At 45.2% G+C, this 25340-nt stretch overlaps 1 protein-coding gene across 4 annotated transcripts in view; it reads left to right on the plus strand.

Annotated features, from left to right (window-relative positions):
- Positions 1-25340, plus strand: part of DRP2 (dystrophin related protein 2) — a 311219-nt gene that overhangs the window by 148205 nt on the left and 137674 nt on the right. For all 4 annotated transcript variants that reach the window (XM_075835576.1, XM_075835579.1, XM_075835580.1 and 1 more), the window contains one exon: positions 16178-16263. In XM_075835576.1, the coding sequence (XP_075691691.1) occupies positions 16178-16263 (86 nt within the window). The remainder of the gene's footprint in view (positions 1-16177; positions 16264-25340) is intronic.

The raw sequence follows: 25340 nt of genomic DNA on the forward strand, positions 1-25340 counted from the left end.
GCAACGGAGGTCCCAATTATTTCTGATACATAGGGTGTATAGGACCCCCTGGTTTCTGAAACGGATGGGATTACGGGCGGATGCCAGGAGCCCTAGATGTCCGGAAGAAAAGGCAGACATCTTTCACATGTTTTGGTCCTGCGGGAGTTTGGGGACCTTATGGAAAGAAATGTCAGAGTTACTGGGCCGAGTGTTTGAGGTGCAGATTCCATTGGATCCCGTGGTAATGCTGCTGGGGTATGTTGGTGATCTGGAGGGGGATTTGCAAATGCAAAAATATTATACCAAGTTAGGAAGGGTATAGCAAAACGCTGGCTGGATGCGAAACCACCCTCGAAGCAAGAAATTATAGGTGCGCTAAACTTTCAGGTTCTGATGGAATATAGGATATATTCCAAGAGGGGGTTCAGGAACAAGTTTGAAAAACAATGGGCTAGGTGGATTGATCACTCTGGGTGTGCTTCCTTGGAACTCCTGGCACTCCGCGCGGCTGTTTCAGTCTGAATGGTCCTGAGGCTCCAGGGAATACTACTGGCACGTGGGGTACTGGAGCAGGGGTGGCAGGGTTCCACATTCAGGAATGGTGCTACTGACGGTGGTGTACATATGGGGAGTTGGAGGGGGATGGGGAGCGGAACTGGGGAGGAGAAGGAGATAGGCTATGGAAGCCTGTAACGTGACGGCCGGCTGGGGGTTGCAGGGGGGAGTTGAGGAAAGGGGATAGTTTTGTTGGAAATACATGCTTGGGTCTTTGAAGTTATGTTTTCACAGCTTATCAGATTGTAAAATGACCTGTACTGATGTGGAGTTTGTTTAATAAACTTGAACTGATTAAAAAAAAAAAGAATAAAAAAGTGTTTACTAGTGTTTACACAGAAGAGGTAGGAGAAGCAAAACGCAAGGTATTAGTACAATATCAGAACCAGAAAGAAAAACCATGTCTGATGGGCAACCTTATCTACTTGATAAGGAAAAAAGGGTGGGAGTTGTGTCCCCCAATGGACTGGATGAGAAAAGGATTTTACGGTGAGTACTCAAAAAAACTTGTTTTCTTGTTTCTTTCATTGGGGGACACAGACCATGGTACAGAAGCAATCCACATGGGTGGGAACTGACAAAAAAGGACGCAATAATCTACTCCACAAATGCGCACAACACCTTCCAGCCAAGGAAAGAATCTGCAAATGCAAAGGTATATACCCTGTAGAATCCGGTGAAATTGGGCAAAGATGTTTAGGTAGACACCTTGTACAGCTGAGCCAAAGTCTGATAGTGCACAACCCAGGAAGCACCAAGCCGCTTTGAGCCGGTAGACTTTACGAATAGTCATCCGCAGCCATCTGGTGATTGTAGCCTCAGAGGCCCCCAAGCCTTTCCTGAGACCTTTCAGGACCATGAACAAGGAATCGTAGTAGTGAAAAGGGGGAAGTGACCGAAAGGTAGACCCGTAAGGGGCAGACTTCATCCAGATTTTGAACAGAGTGTTCCTTAGGATGCACTGTAGATGGGCAGATGGATGGCAAAATGATATCCTCGCTAAGGTGGAATAAAGATACCACCTTGGGCCACAAATATTGGCACATTGAGGAGGACCGCCTTATCTTGATAGAGAGACAGATATGGATGGAAGTCACCGCTAGAAGGAACACCACCTTCAGGGTGAGCAGATGCAACAAGATGCCATGAAGAAGCTCAAACAGGGCCGACTACATTGCATAGATAACAAAAGATAGATCCTAAGTAGGGCTGGACGACTAATTGAATTAATTTGATTAATTGGCCCTCAAGGGCTCTCACGATTCTGTTTTGTAACAGAATCGTAGAATCGATTCTTTAGCTGCGCCGTCACGCCATACTGCAGGAGGAAGCTCTGCCCCGCTGCCTCGTCACTTCCTGGTTCGCCCCTGTCTCTGCTTCCCCATGGAACTGCTGTTTTGTAGTGAACAAAATGATACAGCACGGAACAGTAGTTCCATGGCGAAGAAGAGACTCCTAGTACATAGCCACACCACCCTGTAGATACCACCCCTTGCAGATCGCACCCCCCCCCCTTGTACCTTGTAGATCACACCTGTTGAAGGCAAAATAGACAATGCACCTGCTACTTAAGGCTATGTTCACACTGAGTTTTTCACGTCTGGAATTTTGAGTCAGATTTTGATCTGCCTGCACACCGTTTGGCGCATTTTTCGCCCCGCTGCCATTGAGCGCCGCGAGCAAAAACACAGCGAAATATGCTTCCTCTGCCTCTCATTGATGTCAATGGGAGGTCAGGGACGTAAACACCCGAAGATAGGGCATGTCGCTTCTTTTTCCCGTGAGATGGTTTTTCCGCTCGCGGGAAAAAAATGCCTCCGCCTCGATTGAAATCAATGGGAGGCATTTTCGGACCATTTTTTTTAATCAAAAACGTGTAAAAAAAAATTCTGTGTGAACTGGCCCTTAGAGAGCTGATTACTGTAGGCCAATATTATGTTTTACAATGTTGATGGTTTTACAGTATTGTACTGTCATGAACTCACAGATTTACTGGTAACTATAATCTTATATTTCTGTAAGATACCTTGTTTTAAACACTGTTTTTCAGATGTTAATTGAGTTTGACAGTAGAAGGAGCAGTGGCGCTTTTTTCTGATGCAATATTAAAAATATTGTAACTTTTGGTTGTTCAGACATAGATCATCCATGCACAGCTAGTTCACTAAGAAATGTGGCACTCTCTAAGTGACACTTGACTGGTTCAGGTTTGGCCGAAAACAGCACCAAAAACGACGCAAAAAATTCGACAAAGAGAGTGCAGGCAGGTCAAAATCTGCCTCAAAATGACTGAAGCTAATTTGAGGCAGATTTTTCTGCCTGCAAAAATCTCTGTGTGAACATACCCTAAATGCTGCAGAATTTCCACACAGGTATCCTTTCCGGGAATTTCGCAGCGTTTACACTACGTGGGATCCCAGCATTAACCCCTTCCTGCAAAACGTCTGGTACATCGTAATGCGTGTGGAAATGTATGGAGTGCGCTCCATATGCTGTGGGTGTCGCGCTGTTCCTGGCTGTTTAACCCCTCAAATGCTGCGGTCAATCGCGATCGGAGGATCTGAAGCATTGAGAAGAGGGGACGGCAGCCTTCCGACATCTCATCACCCCACCCGCAATGAGATCGGAGGGATGACGATGGTTGTCATGGCAGCCCAGGTGCCTAATGAGGGCCCCCAGGGCTGCCTTCACTCTGCCTCTGCTAAGCCCTGCCTGTGGGCTTAATAGATGCCTGTAAAAATGACAATATACTGCAACACATTAGTATTGCAATGTATTGTACCAGCGATCTAATGATCACTTGTTCAAGTCCGGGAGAGGGACTAATGAAATGTGTAAAAAAAAAGTGAAATAACGTTTTTAGTAGGGAAAAAAAATAAAAGTTAAAAAAAAACATTTTCCCATTTTTCCTTTAACCCCTTAAGGACGCAGCCTAGTTTGGGCCTTAAGGCTCAGAGCCCATTTTTCAAATCTGACATATTTCACTTTATGTGGTAATAACGTCGGAATGCTTAAACCTATCCAAGCGATTCTGAGATTGTTTTCTCGTGACACTTTGGGCTTCATGTTCGTGGTAAAATTTGGTCGATATATTCAGTCTTTATTTGTGAAAAATTGCAAAATTTAGAGAAAATTTACAAAAAATAGCATTTTTCAGAATTTAAATGCATCTGCTTGAAAAACAGACGGTTATACCACCCAAAATAGTTACTAGTTCACATTTCCCATATGTCTACTTTAGATTGGCATCGTTTTTTGAACATTATTTTATTTTTCTTGGACGTTACAAGGCTTAGAACATAAACAGCAATTTCTCATATTCTTAAGAAAATTTCAAAAGCCTTTTTTTGAAGGTACCAGTTCAGTTCTGAAGTGGATTTGAGGGGCCTATGTATTAGAAACCCCCATAAAACACCCCATTTTAAAAACTAGACCCCTCAAAGTATTCAAAACAGCATATAGAAAGTTTTTTAACCCTTCAGGCATTTCACAGGAATTAAAGCAAAGTGGAGGTGAAATTTGAAAATTTCATTTTTTTCTGCTGAATTTCAATTTTATTCAATTTTTTTCTGTAACAGAGAAGGTTTTACCAGAGAAATACTACTAAATCTGTATTGTCCAGATTCTGCAGTTTTTAGAAATGTCCCACATGTGTCTCTACTGCGCTCGTGGACTAAAACACAAGCCCTAGAAGCAAAGAAGCACCTAGTGCATTTTGAGGCCTCTTTTTTTATTAGAATATATTTTAGGCAGCATGCCAGGTTTGAAGAGGTGTTGAGGTATCAAAACAATGGAAACCCACCAGAAGTGACCCCATTTTGGAAACTACACCCCTCAAGGAATTCATTTATGGTTTTTGTTATCATTTTGACCGCACAGTTTTTTTCACAGCACCTATTTGAATTGGGCTGTGAAATGAAAAAAATGATATTTTTTCCAATAAGATGTCATTTTTGATCAAAATTTCTTATTTTCACAGGGAACAACATACCCCATTTTGTTGCCCAATTTGTCTTTAGTGCAGCAATACCCCATTTGTGGTGATAAACTGCCGTTTGGGCCCATGGGAGGGCTCAGAAGGAAAGGAGCGCTATGTGTTTGTTGGAGTCCAGATTTTGCTGGATTGGTTTTCGGGTGCCATGTCGCATTTGTAGAGCCCCAGAGGTATCAAAGCAATGGAAACCCACCAAAAGTGACCCCATTTTGGAAACTACACCCCTCAAGGAATTCATTTATGGTTGTTGTTAGCATTTTGACCTCACAGTTTTTTCACAGCACCAATTTGAATTGGGCTGTGACATTAAAAAAATGCCTTTTTTTCCAATAAGATGTAATTTTTGATCAAAATTTCTTATTTTCACAGGGAACAAAATACCCCATTTTGTTGCCCAATTTGTCCTTAGTGCGGCAATACCCCATTTGTGGTGATAAACTGCCGTTTGGGCCCATGGGAGGGCTCAGAAGGAAAGGAGCGCTATGTGTTTGTTGGAGTCCAGATTTTGCTGGATTGGTTTTCGGGTGCCATGTCGCATTTGTAGAGCCCCAGAGGTATCAAACCAATGGAAACCCACCAAAAGTGACCCCATTTTGGAAACTACACCCCTCAAGGAATTCATTTATGGTTGTTGTTAGCATTTTGACCGCACAGTTTTTTCACAGCACCAATTTGAATTGGGCTGTGACATTAAAAAAATGCCTTTTTTTCCAATAAGATGTAATTTTTGATCAAAATTTCTTATTTTCACAGGGAACAAAATACCCCATTTTGTTGCCCAATTTGTCCTTAGTGCGGCAATACCCCATTTATGGTGATAAACTGCCGTTTGGGCCCATGGGAGGGCTCAGAAGGAAAGGAGCGCTATGTGTTTGTTGGAGTCCAGATTTTGCTGGATTGGTTTTCGGGTGCCATGTCGCATTTGTAGAGCCCCAGAGGTATCAAACCAATGGAAACCCACCAAAAGTGACCCCATTTTGGAAACTACACCCCTCAAGGAATTCATTTATGGTTGTTGTTAGCATTTTGACCGCACAGTTTTTTCACAGCACCAATTTGAATTGGGCTGTGACATTAAAAAAATGCCTTTTTTTCCAATAAGATGTAATTTTTGATCAAAATTTCTTATTTTCACAGGGAACAAAATACCCCATTTTGTTGCCCAATTTGTCCTTAGTGCGGCAATACCCCATTTATGGTGATAAACTTCCGTTTGGGCCCATGGGAGGGCTCAGAAGGAAAGGAGCGCTATGTGTTTGTTGGAGTCCAGATTTTGCTGGATTGGTTTTCGGGTGCCATGTCGCATTTGTAGAGCCCCAGAGGTATCAAAGCAATGGAAACCCACCAAAAGTGACCCCATTTTGGAAACTACACCCCTCAAGGAATTCATTTATGGTTGTTGTTAGCATTTTGACTGCACAGTTTTTTCACAGCACCAATTTGAATTGGGCTGTGACATTAAAAAAATGCCTTTTTTTCCAATAAGATGTAATTTTTTATCAAAATTTCTTATTTTCACAGGGAACAAAATACCCCATTTTGTTGCCCAATTTGTCCTTAGTGCGGCAATACCCCATTTGTGGAGATAAACTGCCGTTTGTCCCCATGGCAGGGCTCAGACAGAAAGGACCACCATTTGGCCTACTGGAGCTTTTCTGGTGCTAAGTCATGTATGAAGAAGCCCCTGAGGTACCAGTACAGTTGAAACCCCCGAGAAGTGACCCCATTTTAAAAACTACACCCCTTAAGACATTCATCTAGAGGTGTAGTGAGCATTTTGACCCCACAGGTACTGTGTAAAAGATAATGCGCAGCAGATGGTGCAGAGTGAGATTTGCAATTTTCTATATATATATGGCATGTCAGTGTCCGATATAGTGTGCCCAGCATGCGCCACCGGAGATCTACACCCCATAAGCTGTAATGTGGGTTCTCCCGGGTACGGCAATACCCTACATGTGGCTGTTATCAGCTGCCTGGGCACACGGCACGGCTCAGACGGAAAGGACCACCATTTGGCCTACTGGAGCTTTTCTGGTGCTAAGTCATGTATGAAGAAGCCCCTGAGGTACCAGTACAGTTGAAACCCCCAAGAAGTGACCCCATTTTAAAAACTACACCCCTTAAGACATTCATCTAGAGGTGTAGTGAGCATTTTGACCCCACAGGTACTGTGTAAAAGATAATGCGCAGCAGATGGTGCAGAGTGAGATTTGCAATTTTCTATATATATATGGCATGTCAGTGTCCGATATAGTGTGCCCAGCATGCGCCACCGGAGATCTACACCCCATAAGCTGTAATGTGGGTTCTCCCGGGTACGGCAATACCCTACATGTGGCTGTTATCAGCTGCCTGGGCACACGGCACGGCTCAGACGGAAAGGACCACCATTTGGCCTACTGGAGCTTTTCTGGTGCTAAGTCATGTATGAAGAAGCCCCTGAGGTACCAGTACAGTTGAAACCCCCGAGAAGTGACCCCATTTTAAAAACTACACCCCTTAAGACATTCATCTAGAGGTGTAGTGAGCATTTTGACCCCACAGGTACTGTGTAAAAGATAATGCGCAGCAGATAGTGCAGAGTGAGATTTGCAATTTTCTATATATATATGGCATGTCAGTGTCCGATATAGTGTGCCCAGCATGCGCCACCGGAGATCTACACCCCATAAGCTGTAATGTGGGTTCTCCCGGGTACGGCAATACCCTACATGTGGCTGTTATCAGCTGCCTGGGCACACGGCACGGCTCAGACGGAATGGACCACCATTTGGCCTACTGGAGCTTTTCTGGTGCTAAGTCATGTATGAAGAAGCCCCTGAGGTACCAGTACAGTTGAAACCCCCGAGAAGTGACCCCATTTTAAAAACTACACCCCTTAAGACATTCATCTAGGGGTGTAGTGAGCATTTTGACCCCACAGGTACTGTGTAAAAGATAATGCGCAGCAGATGGTGCAGAGTGAGATTTGCAATTTTCTATATATATATGGCATGTCAGTGTCCGATATAGTGTGCCCAGCATGCGCCACCGGAGATCTACACCCCATAAGCTGTAATGTGGGTTCTCCCGGGTACGGCAATACCCTACATGTGGCTGTTATCAGCTGCCTGGGCACACGGCAGGGCTCAGAAGGGAAAGATGAGGGGGATAAGCTGTGCGGAGTGCATCAGGGTAAATTCAAAATCAAGGGATGTATGATAAATTCGAAAACAATCTTTCATACAGAGCCCTGGTTTTTCGGGACACGTGTCACATTGGTATATTGTTTCCCTCCTTATCCCCCTCTTTGAGCAGACTCTGCACCTCTTTTGACTTTTTCCCTTCTTGCCAGTTTGGGGAACTTCTCCTGGAAAGTGTTGCCCTGGTACGATGCGTATGGCCTCGCTTCCAGAAGTACTGGGTGCCCCCCCTTCTTGGTCCCTAAAGATTAGGTTCTTGATAACCACCTCTTGAAATTCCAGGAAAGTTCCCCTCTGGCCTGCACATCGATGTAGCACGTACGCATTGTACAATGCCATCTGTATAATGTGCACGGCCAGCTTCTTATACCACACCCTCGATTTCCGCATGGCGCTGTAGGGTTTCAGGACTTGATCGGACAAGTCCACCCCTCCCATGTACCTATTGTAGTCCAGGATGCAGTCTGGTTTGAGGGTCTCTGTACTGGTACCTCGTACAGGTACATGGGTACTGGTGTGGCCATGTATTGTTGTCAATACAAGGACATCTCTCTTGTCCTTGTACTTGACACACAATAAATTGCTGCTAGATTGTGCCCTGCTCTCACCCCTTCTGAGTGTTTGCCCAAGCAGAGTCTTAGGGAGGCCTCTCATATTTTTTCTAGCAGTGCCGCATGCCACAGTACTTCTGGAAGCGAGGCACTTGAAGAGTGGGACACTGGTATAAAAGTTATCCAGGTAGAGGTGGTAACCCTGGTCCAGCAGTGGGTGCACCAAATCCCACACAATTTTTGCATTAATTCCCAGTAAGGGGGGGCATTCTGGGGGCTGAATACTGCTGTCCTTTCCTTCATAGATCCTGAATTTATATGTATACCCTGATGCACTCTCGCACAGTTTATACAACTTCACGCCATACCTTGCCCTCTTACTCGGCAGGTACTGGCGGAATTGAAGCCTCCCTTTAAAATGTACCAGGGATTCATCTATAGAAATACACTTCTCGGGGGTGTATGCTTGGGCAAGCCGGGCGCTGAAATGGTCTAATAGGGGTCTCAGTTTGTATAAACGGTCAAAACTGGGGTCATCTCGGGGTGGGCACTGCTCATTATCCGTATAATGCAAGAAGCGAAGTATTGCCTCATAACGCATCCTGGACATGGCCATACGGTACATCGGGGTGTGGTATAAGATGTCCGTGCTCCAGTAGGTCCTAATGGACGGCTTTTTCAGAAGCCCCATGTTCAAATGAAGTCCCCAGAACTTGCCCAACTCTGCTGCATCTACAGGGGTCCACCTGTGGGACTGGGCATAAAACGATGTGGGGTTCTTTGTTATATACTGTTGGGCATATAAATTAGTCTGGGTGACCATTAGTTCTATGAAATCATCAGTGAAGAAGAACTTGAAAAAGTCCATCTCACTGAGCCCTGCCGTGTTAAATTTTATCCCTGAGCTGCCCGTGTACTCTGGGATTTGGGGCTCATAAACGTCTGGTGTGGGGGTCCAAATGGGGTCACTTCGCTCGGGGGCTTGAGCTACAGCGGGGTCATTTCGCTCGGGGACTTCAACTGCAGTGGTGGTCCTGGGGCGTCTCCTAGGGGGTTCCTCTTCTTCATCACTGGATGAGGAGGTAGACAAATAGAACAGAGTCCCACCACCCGACGACTCTGTGTCGGAGGCAAGAAATGAATACGCCTCTTCGGCAGTAAATGTCCGTTGGGACATGTTTGATTCCTTCCCAATAGGCTGCTAAACCAGCGAAAAAAATTTGTTTTTATAGAAAGAGTGGGCTTCCCTGACACTAAACCTAACTAGGGCGAGGGTTCCTAACACTAAACCTAACTAGATTTTATTTGAACTTCCCTGAGACTAAATCTAACTACGGCGACTAAACCTAACTAGATAATTCCGAGCTTCCCTAACACTAAACCTAACTACGGTGACGGGTACCTGACACTAAACCTATCTAGATTATTACGAGCTTCCCTGACGCTAAACCTAACTACGGTGACGGACCCCTAACGCTAGATCTAACTACGGTGACGGATTACGGACGCTAAATTCCCTGACGCTATACCTAACTACGCTTTTTGACGGTTCCCTGACACTAACTAACCCTAATACTAAACTAACCAGTTAAATTGTCAAAATTGGCTAAACTAACTATTTTTTTTTTGTTTTTTTTTTAATTTTTTGTTTTATATGAAGAAAAAAAAAAGAATAATCTCCAGGGACCAAGAAATTGGTCCTGAAAACTAAGAAGTGGTCAGTGATAGGAGATCACTGACCAAAAACGTGGGGGGAACACAAAGAGGAAGGGTATAGGACTGGGTAGTGGATTGGGGAGGTGGGAAGCACAAAAAAGTTGTTTTTTAACTTGTAATTTGACTTTTTTCACACTGTCTCTTCTCTCTCTCTCTCTCTCTCTCTCTCTCTCACAACCGCTCCGAACGCCTCGCTAACTCCAACAGGGCGTTCAGGGCGGATGTGAGGTCAGGGAGAGGAAGTGAATCGACTGATCGCCACTATTGGACAGTTGCTCACTAACTGTCCAATAGTGGCGATCGTGGAGGCAGGACCATCGCGGCAGGTCCCGGCGTATTGAGCTGTGATAGCCTGCTGTTGGAAACAGCAGCTGTCACAGCTCGTGCACGCGCCGGGAAGAAAATGGCGATGCATTTTCCCCGCGACGTAATAATCCGTCGCTGAGCGCTAACGATATAGTTAGCGCGACGGATTATTACGTCGCTGAGCGCGAAGGGGTTAAAGTGATGTAAAAAATAAAAAAAGGTTACCAGAATTGTTTTCGGTGCGTTCGTAAAAGTCTGAACTATTAAAATATAGCATTATTTAACGCGCATGGTGAATGCAGTAAAAAAGAAAACATTTAAAACTTTTTGTTTCTTGGTCAACTTAGCACTCAATAAATGTATTAAAGAGTGATCAAAAAATTATATGTACCAAAAAATAATAATGATAAAAACTACAACTCGTCCCGCAAAAAATGAGCCGTCACAATGCTCAATCGATTAAGAAATAAAAAAGTTATGACTCTCAGAATGCGGCGACACAAATCAAATTTTTTTTTTTAACAAAAATAGTTTTTTTCTTTAAAAGTAGTAAAATATAAAAAAAAAACATCATTTTGGTATCTCCGTAATTGTATTGAGCCAAAGAGTAAAGTTTAGTTTGTCGTTTTTACTGCACTGTGAAAGCCGTAAAAACGAAACCCAAAAAACAATTGAGAAATCAGTTTTTTTTCCCAATTTCAGCTGGCAAAGGATTTTTTTTCAGTTTACTAATGCATTATATGGTACTAAATGAAACCGAAATACAACTCCTCCCACAAAAAATAAAAGTGTTATGGCTTTTGGAAGGCGGCGAGTGAAAAACAAAAATAAAAAAATGGCTGCGGCGAAAAACGGTTAAAAGGCTTATTCACATCTTGAACATGTATGGCATATCCACGAGGGCAAATCTCAGAAACCCACATCTATCTCCAGGATTGTGGTTAACCGACCCCCGTCCTGCCACATCTAGGCGGAGAAGGTAGGGTGCGAGCAAGCGTGCGCAACGATTTTTCGTAAGTCCCATAGAAGTGAATGGGGAAAGATGTACACATGCGCGGCCACCTTTCCATTTTGGTGGAATGCATCCAATTCTATCCAGTTGTGTAGCTATAGGGGCCTTAGTCTTATAGATATGCTATTTCCGATATGTATTTAAAGAACGGATCCCCCTTTTTAATTTTTTTCCCGAAGGATCATGTCCCTATCTTGGTAGCACAATAATTTTAACAAAATACGCATAGGAGAAACTCCTGCTGGTCTAAATCTAACCGGGAGTCGGTGGACACGTTCCACACAGAAAAACGTTGAGAGGGGCTCCAACCCTATCTGCTCCGAGATTCAATTCTGCATAAAATTCTCACACTCATTGTTTTCCACCCCTTGGGGGAATCCCACAACTTTAAGGTTGTATCCAAGGGCTCTATCCTCCATATCAATGAGCTTATTTTGTTGTCATTTAAATTCTTGTTTAAGCTCTGTAACGTCGCCCGCCATTGTGGACATTTAGTCCTCCAAAAGGGAAATTCTCCCCTCAGCTTCCTCAATCCTTTTCCAGATTTCAGACATATCATACCTCATTGTTGAGATATCCAACCTAATCCCACCTAACTGCACATGTAGATCTGTAACTTTACAATCCGTAATTTTTACTGTACTTAATATATCTTGGAATAATAAAGGATTTTCCATCCGTTGATGTTCATTTTGAGTTACAAGATCAATATTTAAAGTGTCCACATTAGTTGGTGAATGTTTCTCACTTCCAGTAGGGTTTTCAGAGACAGTATCTTTATGAGCTTGGTTAGGTGTAAGAGCGACTTTGTTTTTGTATGCTTTTGTGCCTGTTGATAAGGGGGAGTTAAAGGGAATGTGTTGCCAGAAAAACATGTTTGTTTTTTTTTAATTAAACATTTAGTGTGTGGGTGATTAAACATTGTTCAAATTTTTTTTATTTTTTTCACGAGTCAGGAAATATTATAAATGAATTCTAATTTATAATATTTCCCATTTCTGGTCACTAGATGGAGCTATTCCCAAAATTGCAGCATTGCAAAATTGGGTAAAAAGCCCTCGCTCTAGTGAGCTCTCAGCATCCCCCCCCTCCTTTATCCTGGCTAGTGCCGGGATAAACGAGGGGTTTGAACGGTGTAACCTCCTACACTGTGTGTCGCCATTTTTTGAGCTAACACACAGTGTAGTAGGTTTACATACAGTAGTAAACACACACAAACACGAACATACATTGAAATCTCTTACCTGCTCCTGCCGCCGCGGCTCCCTCCGGCCCGTTCGCTCCGTCTGCTGCCGCTGGTCCAAGTGCACAAGTCCGGAAGCCGCGACCGGAAGTAGTAATATTACTGTCCGGCCGCGACTTCCGGTCCACAGGAAAATGGCGCCGGACGGCGCCAATTTCAAATTGGACTGTGTGGGAGCGGCGCATGCGCAGTTCCCACACAGACGCCGTACACACAAGTGAATGGAACGGGAGCCGTTCGCAGTCCCTATGGGACTGTGGCTGCCGTATTCCATGTCTGTATGTGTCGTTAATCGACACATACAGAAATGGAACAAAAAATGGCAGCCCCCATAGGGAAGAAAAAGTGTAAAAATAAGAAAAAGTAAAACACAAACACACAAATAAATATAAACGTTTTTAATAAAGCACTAACATCTTTAACATATAAAAAAATTATTTGTGATGACACTGTTCCTTTAAGGAATCTATCCATATTCTGGGTATTTTTCCCTTTCCGGGATTCTGGTAAACAGTTCCCGGACCTGCGTTGGGCATTACGTTTTTCTGGCTGTCTTTTAGCTGGCATATTTGAGGCTTTAACTTTTCCCAAGTTTACCCTACCTGTACCGTATATTAAATATATACAAAAATGTAAACTATTTCGGGGTAAACAGAGTATTCAATACAGATGTCCAAGCTTCACCCTCCTCCTTTACAAAAGTTGCCAGTTTCATAGGTAACATCGGCACAGATAAGATTATGCAGAAGAAATGCTAGCACAGGCTTCCAGTATCCGTAGTTTCAGTTGCTGCACATCTCGTATCTTCACAGCATAGACAATTGCCTTCAGATGACCCCAAAGATAAAAGTCTAAGGGGGTCAGATCGGGAGGCATTTCTTCTGCGGTGTTGCTATCAGTGTGTGAAGAGTGGGAGAAGAGGGTTGCATTGACAATCCAACACAATGGGCAGCACTTTGAACACATTTTATAAGTGGTCAGAAACTTCTAAATAACTCATGAAAGAATAAAGTAACGTTAAAACCAAGCACACCATTGTTTTTCTTGTGAAATTCTCGATAAGTTTGATGTGTCACATGACCCTCTTCCCATTGAAAAAACTAAAGTTGGATACAAAATGGCCAACTTCAAAATGGCCGCCATGGTCAACACCCAGCTTGAAAAGTTTCCCCCCTCCCATATATTAATGTGCCACAAACAGGAAGTTAATATCACCAACCATTCCCATTTTATTTAGGTGTATCCATATAAATGGCCCACCCTGTATATGGTTATGATTATACCATTTTTTAAGGCAAAGGAGGATAACAACCAGGGGTGTAGCTAAAGGCTCATGGGCCCTGGTGTATGAATTAAGCTTGGGCCCCCTACCCCTCCCCAACACCACCAGACCCTTGTGCATAGCCTTGGCAAACAGCCCCCATGGATGCCCTGGTCACAGTATAATGCCCCCCAAAGCTGCCCCCCACAGTATTATGCCCCCCATAGCTGCCCCCACACAGTATAATGCTCCCCATAGCTGCCTCCCCTCAGTATAATGCCCCCATAGCTGCCCCCACACAGTATAATGCTACTCATAGCTGCCGCCACACAGTATAATTCCCCCCATACAGTAGAATGCTCACATAGATGCCCTCACACAGTATAATGGCTCCCATGCAGTATAATGCTCCCCAAAGCTGCCCCCATACATTATAATGCTCCCCATAGCTGCCCCCATACAGTATAATGCTCCATATGGCTGCCCACATACAGTATAAAGCCCCCATATATGTCTCCATACAGTTTATTGACCCCCATAGCTGCCCCATACAGTATAATGCCCCCATACAGTATAATGCCCCCATACAGTATATTGCCCCCCCCATATCAGACCCATTCAGTATAATGCCCCCCCACTATATCAGCCCCCATGCCATAACAGCCCCCATACAGTATAATGTCCCCCTGCCACATCAGCCCCCCATGCCATATCAGCCCTCATACTGTATAATGCCCCCATATGTGCATAATAGAAAAATAATAAAATTACTTACCCATCCCCGTTCCCACGCCTGGTGGAGGAGATCCTTCTCCTCCTTTGGTCTGTGCTATGTGTGACTCGGCGAAGACTGGCGCGATGACGTCACTACATCATGCCTGTCTGCATCGCGCCGCTCATGGCACAGTGAATGCTGGAGTATGGAGCCGTCCGCTCCTTGCTCCAGCATTGAATGGAACCGGGACCTTGGTGAGTGACTTGCGAACCCACGGAGGTCTTCACGCGACCCACAGTTTGTAATGTATTGTATTGTGCAATTTGCGTTGGAGAGAGGAGGGGGGTGGCTGTAATTTAACGGCCTCCATCTTCTCTCTCCACCGCAAACACAGACCGCACAATACATTACGGGCCCCCTCTGCAGCTCACCTGGAGTCCTCAGGATCTTCCGCACCGGCTCTTCCACGCTGGCTGGAACGCCCCTCACGTGACGTCATGGTCACATGGTACACTGAGTGTACCATGTGTCTGTGACGTCTAAGGAGCCCTGCCTGTAACCAGGAAGTGCTGGCGTCACGGCACAGATAATTTATTTAATCATTAGCGCGCCGTGTGGCAACGGGGGCCCTATAGGTCCCCCAGGTTTAGGAGCCTGGTCACAACTGCGACTGCTGCGAACCCTTTAGCTACGCCATTGATAACAGCAATGACCCAAGATAGGAAAGTCAGGCCATATTCCGCTTACACATATTAACATGGAGAAAAAAAGGAGGAGAAAAACAAGACTGATACAAAAAAAAGAAAAATAGCCCACAATGGCCAAGAACGATCTCACTGCTCCATAAGCCGCTCACCGAAACTCCTCAGGTCTGATGTAATTGATATGTCCTCAGTCTGATATGACTGAATTAAGCGAAATTCACACAAATGTGTGCGTTTTGTGTGCAAAAAAGAAAATAAGAAGAAGTGCTTTCGTCTGCTGTCCGCGATTTTCACGCACCCATTGACTTAAATGGGTACGTGATGCGCGAAAAACGCTCAAGTATAGGACATGTCGTGAGTTTTACGCAGCGGACACACGCTGCGTGAAAATCACGGAATGTCCGAACGGCCCCATTAACTTACATAGGTCCGTGTGACGGTCGTGATTTTCACGCACGTATCACGGACGTTAAATACGCTCGTGTAAATAAGGCCTTAGGTTGGCTTTAGCTGTGACTTATTCCTTTTATTCACCCATTGAAGAGGTGCAGCGTGATGGAGCAGTCAAGAGGGCGAGCTGCCAGTTCCTGGAAGCATCCATCATCATGGCCGCCAAAACGGGTGGAAAACTGAAGGCCCCGTTTCAATAGCCAGTCATCCGGCGTGATGGAGAGGGGAGCCGACTGCTCCTTACTCAGCCCAACACCGCGTCTCAGCGTGGTATTGCGTGTAACGCTGAGAGGAGCCGACCGCCCCGTACACAGCAGGTCCCTTCACAGTGACCCAGCGTCCCGGCATTTATAGAACACGTGAGTCAGGGGGAGGAAGTAGGAGGGAGAACAGACGCTGCTGAGAACGTGCGCTCACATGACCGCCCTGAGTTGCTCAAGATGGTGTTTTTTTCTTTAACTGAAATCAAAATCTGATAATGACTTGTCCTTCTATTTGCACAGAGCTCGGGTTGGAAGAATAAGGGCCCTTTCTTTTAAGGCTGGAATAGTGTGTTTATGTGATTGCGATGTGAAGGGAAAACTACAGTGTGAGTATTATCATGCATACAAATCATTCTGAACCATCCAATAAATGATTTTTATACCTGTAGAATATAGTCACTGTTAGCATTTTCTGTGCAGTATCATGTACTATTGCTCTAAGTGGGTGAAGCCTGAGTCAATGGGATTTTCCCATCTAAGAAATTCATGGCATATCCACAGGATATCTCATAAATGTCTGATCAATGCAGGTCCCACCTCTCCATTGTTTCTCCGCCTCACCAGGCAGGTGGTTGGGTGATCCTCATTCTGGAGATAGGTGCTGGTCCAAGACCCGCATTTATCAGACATTAATGGCATATCCATTTGATATTCCATAAATCTCTCAGGTGGAAACAACCCTTTTGCATTAATATTTTTCTCTACGTTATTCTCTTGTTTTTATAGATAAAAATTGTGAAACGTTAGCTATTCTTGGTCCCTATTTTTTTATTGTAAATTCCATAATTTGACATCAATTAGCCTGCTTTCTATCAGGAAACTCTATGACAGGCACAATAGTGAGTTTTCCATGCTATACTACCCAGTAAAACATGAAATGCAACATTTTACCATTAAGATCAGATTCACTAATAAAATTAACAGGGTTGGTTAAAAAAAAGAAACCCAAAAATACAATATGTGAATAAGAAAAAATATTAGATGTAAACAAGAAACGCATATAGCTCACCCAAATTCCATATAATTTATAAAGAAAAAAAAGTGCAGGACCTAACGTCTGTTTTGTCAGACTAGTGCAGTTTTACAGAAGCAAAAAGAACTAAGCTGTACATGTACATGTATGTATGCAAATATGAGGTCTTGAATAAAAAAAATTCTATGTAAATATAGATGTTTATTTTTATTGGGGAATATTGCTTTGTGCAGCCATTTACATAACAGAAAAATCCTGCAATTCTTCATGAATCTCTGAATTATCTGTTACTAATTGCCCTAAAACAACAGGCCCTAATGGTTTATTTTGAAATTATCACCTTACAACACCGTACATCACCGTAAAAATTATCACCTTACAAAAAAAATTAAAAATGTAAAGAGTGAATGACTGTTCTGTGAGGCAGTTGTGTTGCAAAGACTCTTAAATAGAATCTGTCACCCTTTTGGGTTTCTGTGCATGTTGCAAGAATACGGCTTTGTGACACACTTATTTCAATAAGGGGTGTAGATGGAAATCATAGTGCCCCATAGCAAAATGCAAAATAGAACTCGACTGAGAGCCCCACCACCTGTACTACGACTTTAAAGTTATATTCCACCATTTTATTTTTACGTTTAAAATAATGTGTTCGTTAAATGTCATAATGTATCTGTATAGAAGTGCTCTGCTATTCTGTTTTTAAGGGAACCAACTGTATATGGATTTATATAGCTTGTATTGAACTCAGTGGAAGCTATGTGAATCTGGATGCAGTGAGCCACCCCTAGTGGCGGCTGCAGATAGCCGCTATTACAGCGTTCCAATAAGCAGTACAGTGCTGGGGCCTTCCCACAATGATTCCCATAGGAGTCAAGTGCCTTGCCTCTACTGTAGGTGCACCACTGATTTTAGTTATAGACCTTTCTATTTTCACTTGCAAAAGTGGATCTCTCAGACTTGCGGGACATGGCTTACAAGCCCTTTCCCATCCCTAAATTTTCCGACAAGGCTGGGAAATGAGACATTGGCTATCCTCTGTTAGTTCCTTTCTTATTTTGACTAGGAGTGTGAAAGAGATGGGTGGACCAAGTGTTTTTTGTTTATAGCCTATCCAGGGTTATTGTATTCAAATTGGCAGCACCTATTGCAGATTTTCCACCAAAAATACCTCTGTAAACGTTATTTAAAGAAAAATGTATATTAATATTAGACCAATATTAGTAAGTTATTACGATGAACAAGAAAATATTATGACAGATTCTCTATGAAGGGGAAATTCTTTCAAAATTGATCTGCTAACATGTTATAAGATAACATCAATGTAGTCCATGAGCTGGGACCACTATTGATTTGCAGAAGACAGGAGCAGCAGCTAGAGCTCTCAAATCTATTCACCATCACTCAGAGATTTCAGTTAATGGAAATCTCTGTCACGTAGGGTTCGTGGACCCACTGGGCCGTACCGCCTTGGCGGTATGGCAGCTGGCCAACAGGGCGCAGGTCACAGTCTATAGTTCGTATAGGGTACCTGTGGCAGCTCGGACAGTAGCAAGGCAGGCACGGCTGGGACTAGGCAGCAGGTAGACGTCAGGCGCGGAGTAGCAGGACAGGCGTGGAATACAGCACAGCACGACTACAGCACAACACGGCACTTGACCAGGATAGCACGGGATACAGTATACAGGAACAGGGGACACTGGGAACTGGAAAACACTAGGAGACCATTTGCTTAGACAAACTAGGATACGACAAACAACGCTCAGGCATAGAAGCAAGGGGCAGGGCCCTTCTTATAGTCCAGGGCACTCATGGGCTGATTACGCATAAAAGCCTACGGGACCTGGCCGAGGTGAGTGGAAGTGAGCGCTGGCGTCTTCTGAGGAGGAGACTGGGGTCAGCGCTCGCAGACCCATGGCTGCGGCCTTCAGGAGGAGAGTGAACCTGACGGCCAACAGCCACAGACATGACAGTATCCCCCTCTTATGCCCCCTCTTCTTGGGGCCAGAGTGAGAGAGAAACTTCTTCAGAAGGGTAGGAGCATTGAGGTTCTCCTCTGGCTCCGAGGACCTCTCTTCAGGACGAAACCCCCTACAATCCACTAAATAAAAAGTCTTTCCACTCACTCTCTTTCTGTCCAAGGTCTCCTTAACCTCGAAGGTGTCTGAAGGGCCGCTGGAGGCAACCGCAGGGCTAGGAGTCTTGGTAAAGCGGTTCAGAGCCACTGGTTTCGGGAGAGAGACAAGGAAGGAGTTGGGGATCCTGAGGGTAGGAGGCAGCCGAAGCTTGTAGGCGATAGGGTTGATCTGCTGCAGGATCTTGAAGGGTCCGAGGCACCTGGCAGCAAATTTGTACGACGGCACCCTCAGTCGAATATTCCTGGACGACAGCCAGGCCTTCGTGCCAGGAAGAAACTGAGGAGGTTCTCTTCTCCTTGTGTCTCCTTCCGTTTCATGTGGTCGACCACCAACAGGATGGAGGATCGAGTCTGCTGCCATATCTGCAGAAAGTCCCTAAAAGCCGTGTCAGCAGCTGGTACCTCGGACGTATCAGGCACCGGAGAGGAATTTGTGGGTGTTCGCCATAGACAATAAAGAACGTTGTCTTCTGTGTGGATTCGCTGGTGTGATTATTGTAGGAGAATTCAGTCCACGGGAGCAACTGCACCCAATCATCATGCTGCTTGGAGATGAAGTGGCGTAAGTAGTTTTCCAAGATGTGATTGATCCTCTCGCACTGAGGATGGTAGGCCGAAGAAAAGTCCAACTTTACACCTAGGAGTCCGCAGAGGGCTCTCCAGAACTTTGAGGTGAACTGAACCCCCCGATCAGACACAATATGCTGCGGCAAGCCGTGCAGGCGGAATATGTGTTGGATGAACAGCTTGGCCAGTTGAGGAGCAGAAGGAAGACCGATCAGAGGAACGAAGTGGGCCATCTTCGAAAATCGATCCACCACCACCCAGACAGTACTACATCCAGCAGAGAGAGGCATGTCAGTGATAAAGTACATAGCTATATGCTGCCAGGAAGCATCGGGCACATGCAATGGCTGGAGCAGGCCAGCAGGTCTGGAGTAAGCGACCTTGTTAGCTGCACACACTGAGCAGGAAGAAACAAAGTCCATAATGTCCTTGGGCAGCGTGGGCCACCAGAAATGACGGGCAATCAGATCCCGGGTCTTACGGGTCCCCGCGTGACCTGCCAGTGTCCCCAGCGGAGGAATGTCTCCAACTTGCAGGGGATTGACAGAGACAATGCAAGATGGATCAATAATGTTCTGTGGAATGTCCATGGCTTCTGTCTCGAAAGACCTGGACAAGGCATCGGCCCTCACATTCTTGTCGGCCGGGCGATAATGGAGCTCAAACTGGAACTGGAACCTGATAAAGAACAGCGACCACCTGGCTTGACGAGGGTTCAGCCGTTAGGCCGTCTGAATATAGGTGAGGTTCTTGTGGTTCTTAAAAATTAGGATGGGATGAGCTGCGCCCTTAAGTAGATGTCTCCACTCCTCCAGAGCCAATTTGATGCCCAGTAACTCCCGATCCCCAATGGAGTAGTTGCGTTCTGCGGAAGAGAAGAGCTTACGGAAATATCCACATACCCTTGACTTGCCCTTGGAACCTCTCTGGAACAGGAGTGCACCAGCACCGACAGAGGATGCGTCCACTTCCAACGAGAGCTGCAGAGAAACATCTGGATGATGGAGGATAGAGGCTGACGTGAAGGCATTCTTCAGGCTATTGAATGCAGCAGTCCACACCTTGGCGTTCGTGCCCTTCTTAGTGAGGTTAGCGATAGGAGATGTCAGTAAAGAGAAGTTTGGAATAAACTGTCTGTAAAAATTGAAGAATCCCAGAAAGCGCTGTATGGCCCTTAAGCCTTGAGGGCGTGGCCATTCCAGGACGGACTTTACCTTTTCAGGATCCATCTTGAGACCTCTATTCGAGACAATGTAGCCCAGGAAGGGTAGAGCATCCTTTTCAAACACGCACTTCTCCAACTTGGCGTACATACGATTCTTCCTTAACCGCAGCAAAACTTGACGGACATGTCTCTGATGAGTCATAGGATCAGGAGAAAAAATCAAGATGTCATCAAGATAGACCACAACACAAACATAGAGGAGGTCACGGAAAATGTCATTAACGAACTCCTGGAAGACCGCGGGAGCATTACATAGGCCGAAGGGCATTACTAGATATTCATAGTGTCCATCACGAGTGTTAAATGCAGTCTTCCATTCGTCACTCCGGCGAATCCGGATTAGGCTGTAAGCCCCACGCAGGTCTAGTTTGGAACCATCTTGCCACCACGTATACGATCGAACAATTTTGAGATCAGTGGCAACGGATACTTATTTTTCACCGTGATTTGGTTGAGACTCAGGTAGTCAATACAAGGACGCAAGGAGCCATCCTTCTGTTTGATGAAGAAGAACCCGGCTCCTGCCGGGGAGGAAGACTTCCGTATGAAGCCCCTCTCCAAGTTCTCTTTAACATAGGCAGAAATGGACAGAGTCTTTGGCAAGGAGAGAGAATATACCCTACCACGGGGAAGGCATGCACCAGGAATCAGCTCGATAGGACAGTCATATGCCCCGTGTGGGGGCACTGTCTCCGCCTCCCTTTTGCTGAAGACGTCCGAAAAAGCAGCATAATGACCAGGCAATCCTGACAATGACCGAGGCAGAGGAGGCTGAGCCAAACGAATCTGCACCAGGCATCGGCTGTGACACTCTGGGCCCCACTGAAGAACCTCTCCAGAGTTCCAGTCCAGGACTGGGGCATGTAGTTGGAGCCAAGGCAGGCAGAGCAGCACGGGGTTAACGGCCTTGGATAGGACATAGAACGATAGAAGCTCGGGGAGGAGAGCCCCTACATGGAGCCTCAGTGACTTGGTCACAGCTATAACTAGGTCTGGCAGAGATAGTCTATTTACCGATGCAACCATCAACGGTCTCTGTAGAGGGGTAGTGGGTAATTTTCAGAAGGTCCACCAGGTCTCTACAAATGAAATTAGCAGCGGATCCAGACTCCAGATACGCAGAGACCTGATGCGTCTTCTCACCGGACACTATGGTCACGGGTTTGGACAATTTAGATGGGGGTCCTTTTTTGCCCAATGTTCTTTCCTACCAACCCTTGGCTTTGGGGCATTTTGGGACACAGACGCACAAGATGGCCTAATAGGCCGCTATAAGAGTCCCGAAGTGCGTCTGCGTTGTCTGTCCTGGGTAGATAGCTTACATTGGTCCATCCTCACAGACTCCTTAGGAGGATTAGCAGCTGAGGACAATAGGGGTTGCTGCAAGGTAGGGACCGGACTAGGAAGACCTCCCTCCCGACGAACCTCTTGGAGCCATTCTCTGAGCCTTCCATCAATCCGGGCAGCCAGAAGGATGAGGTCATCCAGGGTAGACGGCAGGTCTCGAGCGGCAAGTTCGTCCTTCATTTTAGGAGACAGTCCATGCCAGAATTTAGCCACCAGTGCCTCATTGTTCCACAACAGTTCTCCCGCCAGGTTGCGGAAGTGGATGGCATACTCGCCCATGGAGATGTCTCCTTGGCGTAGGTTCAGCATGGAGGCCGCTTCAGAGGGGACTCCTCCAGGCTCCTCAAACACCGTGCGAAATCTCCGGCAGAACCCCTGGAAGTCACGGGTCTCTGGTCCTTGTCTCTCCCAGATAGGGTCCGCCCATGCAAGAGCCTTGTCAGTAAGAAGAGAGATGATGAAAGCGACCCTTGCACCATTAGATGAAAATGCCCATGAATACAGGCTAAAGTGGATCTGGCACTGGTTCAAAAATCTACGACAGGTACCTGCGTCTCCATCATAGCGGTCAGGAAGAGGCAAAGAAAAACGAGGAACAACACAGCCAGGAGGTGTAGTAGGAGGAACGGCAGCTTGTGCCTTCTGCCGACGTGCGAGAATGTTCAAGGCCTGGAGGAGTTGGTCGTGTCGAGACCGGAGTTCCAGCATATCCGTCCGCATCTATTGTGACTTCATCTTGGTCTTGGATCAAGCGGGGTCCATGGCCTGAGCGTACTCTCACGTAGGGTTCGTGGACCCACTGGGCCGTACGGCCTTGGCGGTATGGCAGCTGGCCAACAGGGCGCAGGTCACAATCTATAGTTCCTATAGGGTACCTGTGGTAGCTCGGACAGTAGCAAGGCAGGCTCGGCTGGGACTAGGCACAGGTAGACGTCAGGCGCGGAGTAGCAGGCCAGGCGTGGAATACAGCAGAGCACGACTACAGCACAGCACGGCACTTGACCAGATTAGCACAGGATACAGGAACAGGGAACACTGGGAACTGGAAAACACTAGGAGACCATTTGCTTAGACGAACTAGGAAACGACAAACAACGCTCAGGCATAGAAGCAAGGGGCTGGGCCCTTCTTATAGTCCAGGGCACTGATGGGCTGATTACACATAAAAGTCTGGTGCGCGCGCTGCCCCTACGGGACCCGGCCGAGGTGAGTGGAAGTGAGCGCTGGCGTCTCCTGAGGATGAGACTGGGACCAGCGCTCACTCTGTCATGTAATACACAGATGTAGCTGGTCCACCACAGTTTCCGAGACAACCTTTTTAGCCAGTCTCCACTCTGGTAATAGTAGGTGAACCCTTTTGGAATCACCTGGATTTCTGCATTGATTATTAATAAAATGTGGTCTGATTGTTAGCTAAGTCACAATCATAGACCAACACAATCTAACTAAACTTCTAACACACAAACTGTTGTATTGTTTGCGTCTTTTATTGAGCAGATTCAGTAAATATCTACAGTGCAGAAAGAAAAGTAATTGAACTTTATGTGTTAATGACTTCTCCAAGAGCTAACTGTAAAAAGGTGCTTCAATTAAGGAGATGAGATTTGAAGTGTGGGTTTCACAGGTGCTTTGCCCATCAAATAATGGCACACAAAGCCTGTTTACTGACAAATCTGTTCTTCTCAAGAAAAATTGGTTAGTGTAAACCATGCCTCCTAGGCAAACATCTTTCAGAAGACATGTTATAGAGATTCATGAAGCTGGAAAAGGCTACAAAAACATTGCTAAAGAACTTGGTGTACATTAATCCCAGATTAAACAAATTGTATAAAAGCGTAGAAAAATCAGGACTGTTACTACTCTCCCTAGGAGTGAGCATGATGATATGATCATTTCAAGATCACAACAGGCAATCCTCAAAGAGGTGAGAAAGAACCTATGGGTAACATCAAAAGACCTACTGGAGACTGTACAAAGTGCAAGAACCTCGGTTTATGTGTCTACTATTAGAAAAACGCTGAACAAGAATGGAATTCATGAAAGAAAGCCATGAAGGAAGCTGCTACTGTCCAAAAAACATTTTGGCCCCTCTCAAGTTTGCCCAAGACTAATGCTTCTCGGAAAATGTTCTGAAAGATAGAAATGGAACTATTTAACACAATTGTCCAACACTATCTTTGGAGGAAAAAGAACACACTGTACACCAACACCAAAACCTCATCCCAACTATGGAGGAGAGGGCATCATGGTTTGCTGCTTCAGGGCCTAAACGCCTTATTATCATTGAGGGAACAAAGAATTCAAAAGGTGTTTAAAACATTTTACAGGAGAATGGTAGGGCAGCTGTCCATGACATCAAGTTGAATAGACGTTGGGTAATGCAACAAGAAGAATGGTTGAAAAACAAGATTTGTGTTTTGTAATTGCCAAGTCGGAACCTTGACCTTAACCCTATCGAGATGATGTGGCATGACCTGAAAAGGTTTGTTAATACAGGGCATCCCAGAAATATTGATGAAGTAAAATACATTTGCAAGGAGGAGTGGTCTAAAATTCCTCCTCATTTTATACGCAGCTACAGGAAATGTTTGGTGTACGTTATTACTGCTAAAGGGGCCATACAGGGTATTATATTCAAGAGTTCACTTACTTTTTCTCTGTGCGCTGTGGATGTTTACACAATGTGTTCAATAAAATACATGTACAACAGATTGTGTGTTATTAGTTTAGTTAGATTGTGTTTGTCTATAATTGTGATCAGACCAAGTTTTATTAGTAATCAGTGCAGAAATCAAGGTAATTCCAAAGGAGTGACTTACTTTTTCAGCAACTGTAGGTGCTGAATGTGGGTCTTCCCACCATTAACTCAGAATTCCCCAATAGGGTACTAGAAAATGAGTTTTCTAAGCCATGCAATTCCCTTAAAGACAGTCTGTCAGGAGGCTTGTCACTATCAAACAGCTGACACCACTAGGTTCCTATCGGGTAACAAATTAGGAACAAACGAGTGTTACTGCTTGCATCAGTGTAAAAAGTAAGTTTTATTCTTCTGTGTGAGTGTCCGCCAAGCCAGGAAGTGTCCGGCATCTAGTGCTCCAACACTTTCTCTACGCTATGCTGTTGAGGGGATGGAGTACATGTTCTGACTTGGCGG

The sequence above is a fragment of the Rhinoderma darwinii genome, chromosome 8 (genome assembly GCF_050947455.1).
Source record: "Rhinoderma darwinii isolate aRhiDar2 chromosome 8, aRhiDar2.hap1, whole genome shotgun sequence".
Lineage (NCBI taxonomy): Eukaryota > Metazoa > Chordata > Amphibia > Anura > Rhinodermatidae > Rhinoderma > Rhinoderma darwinii.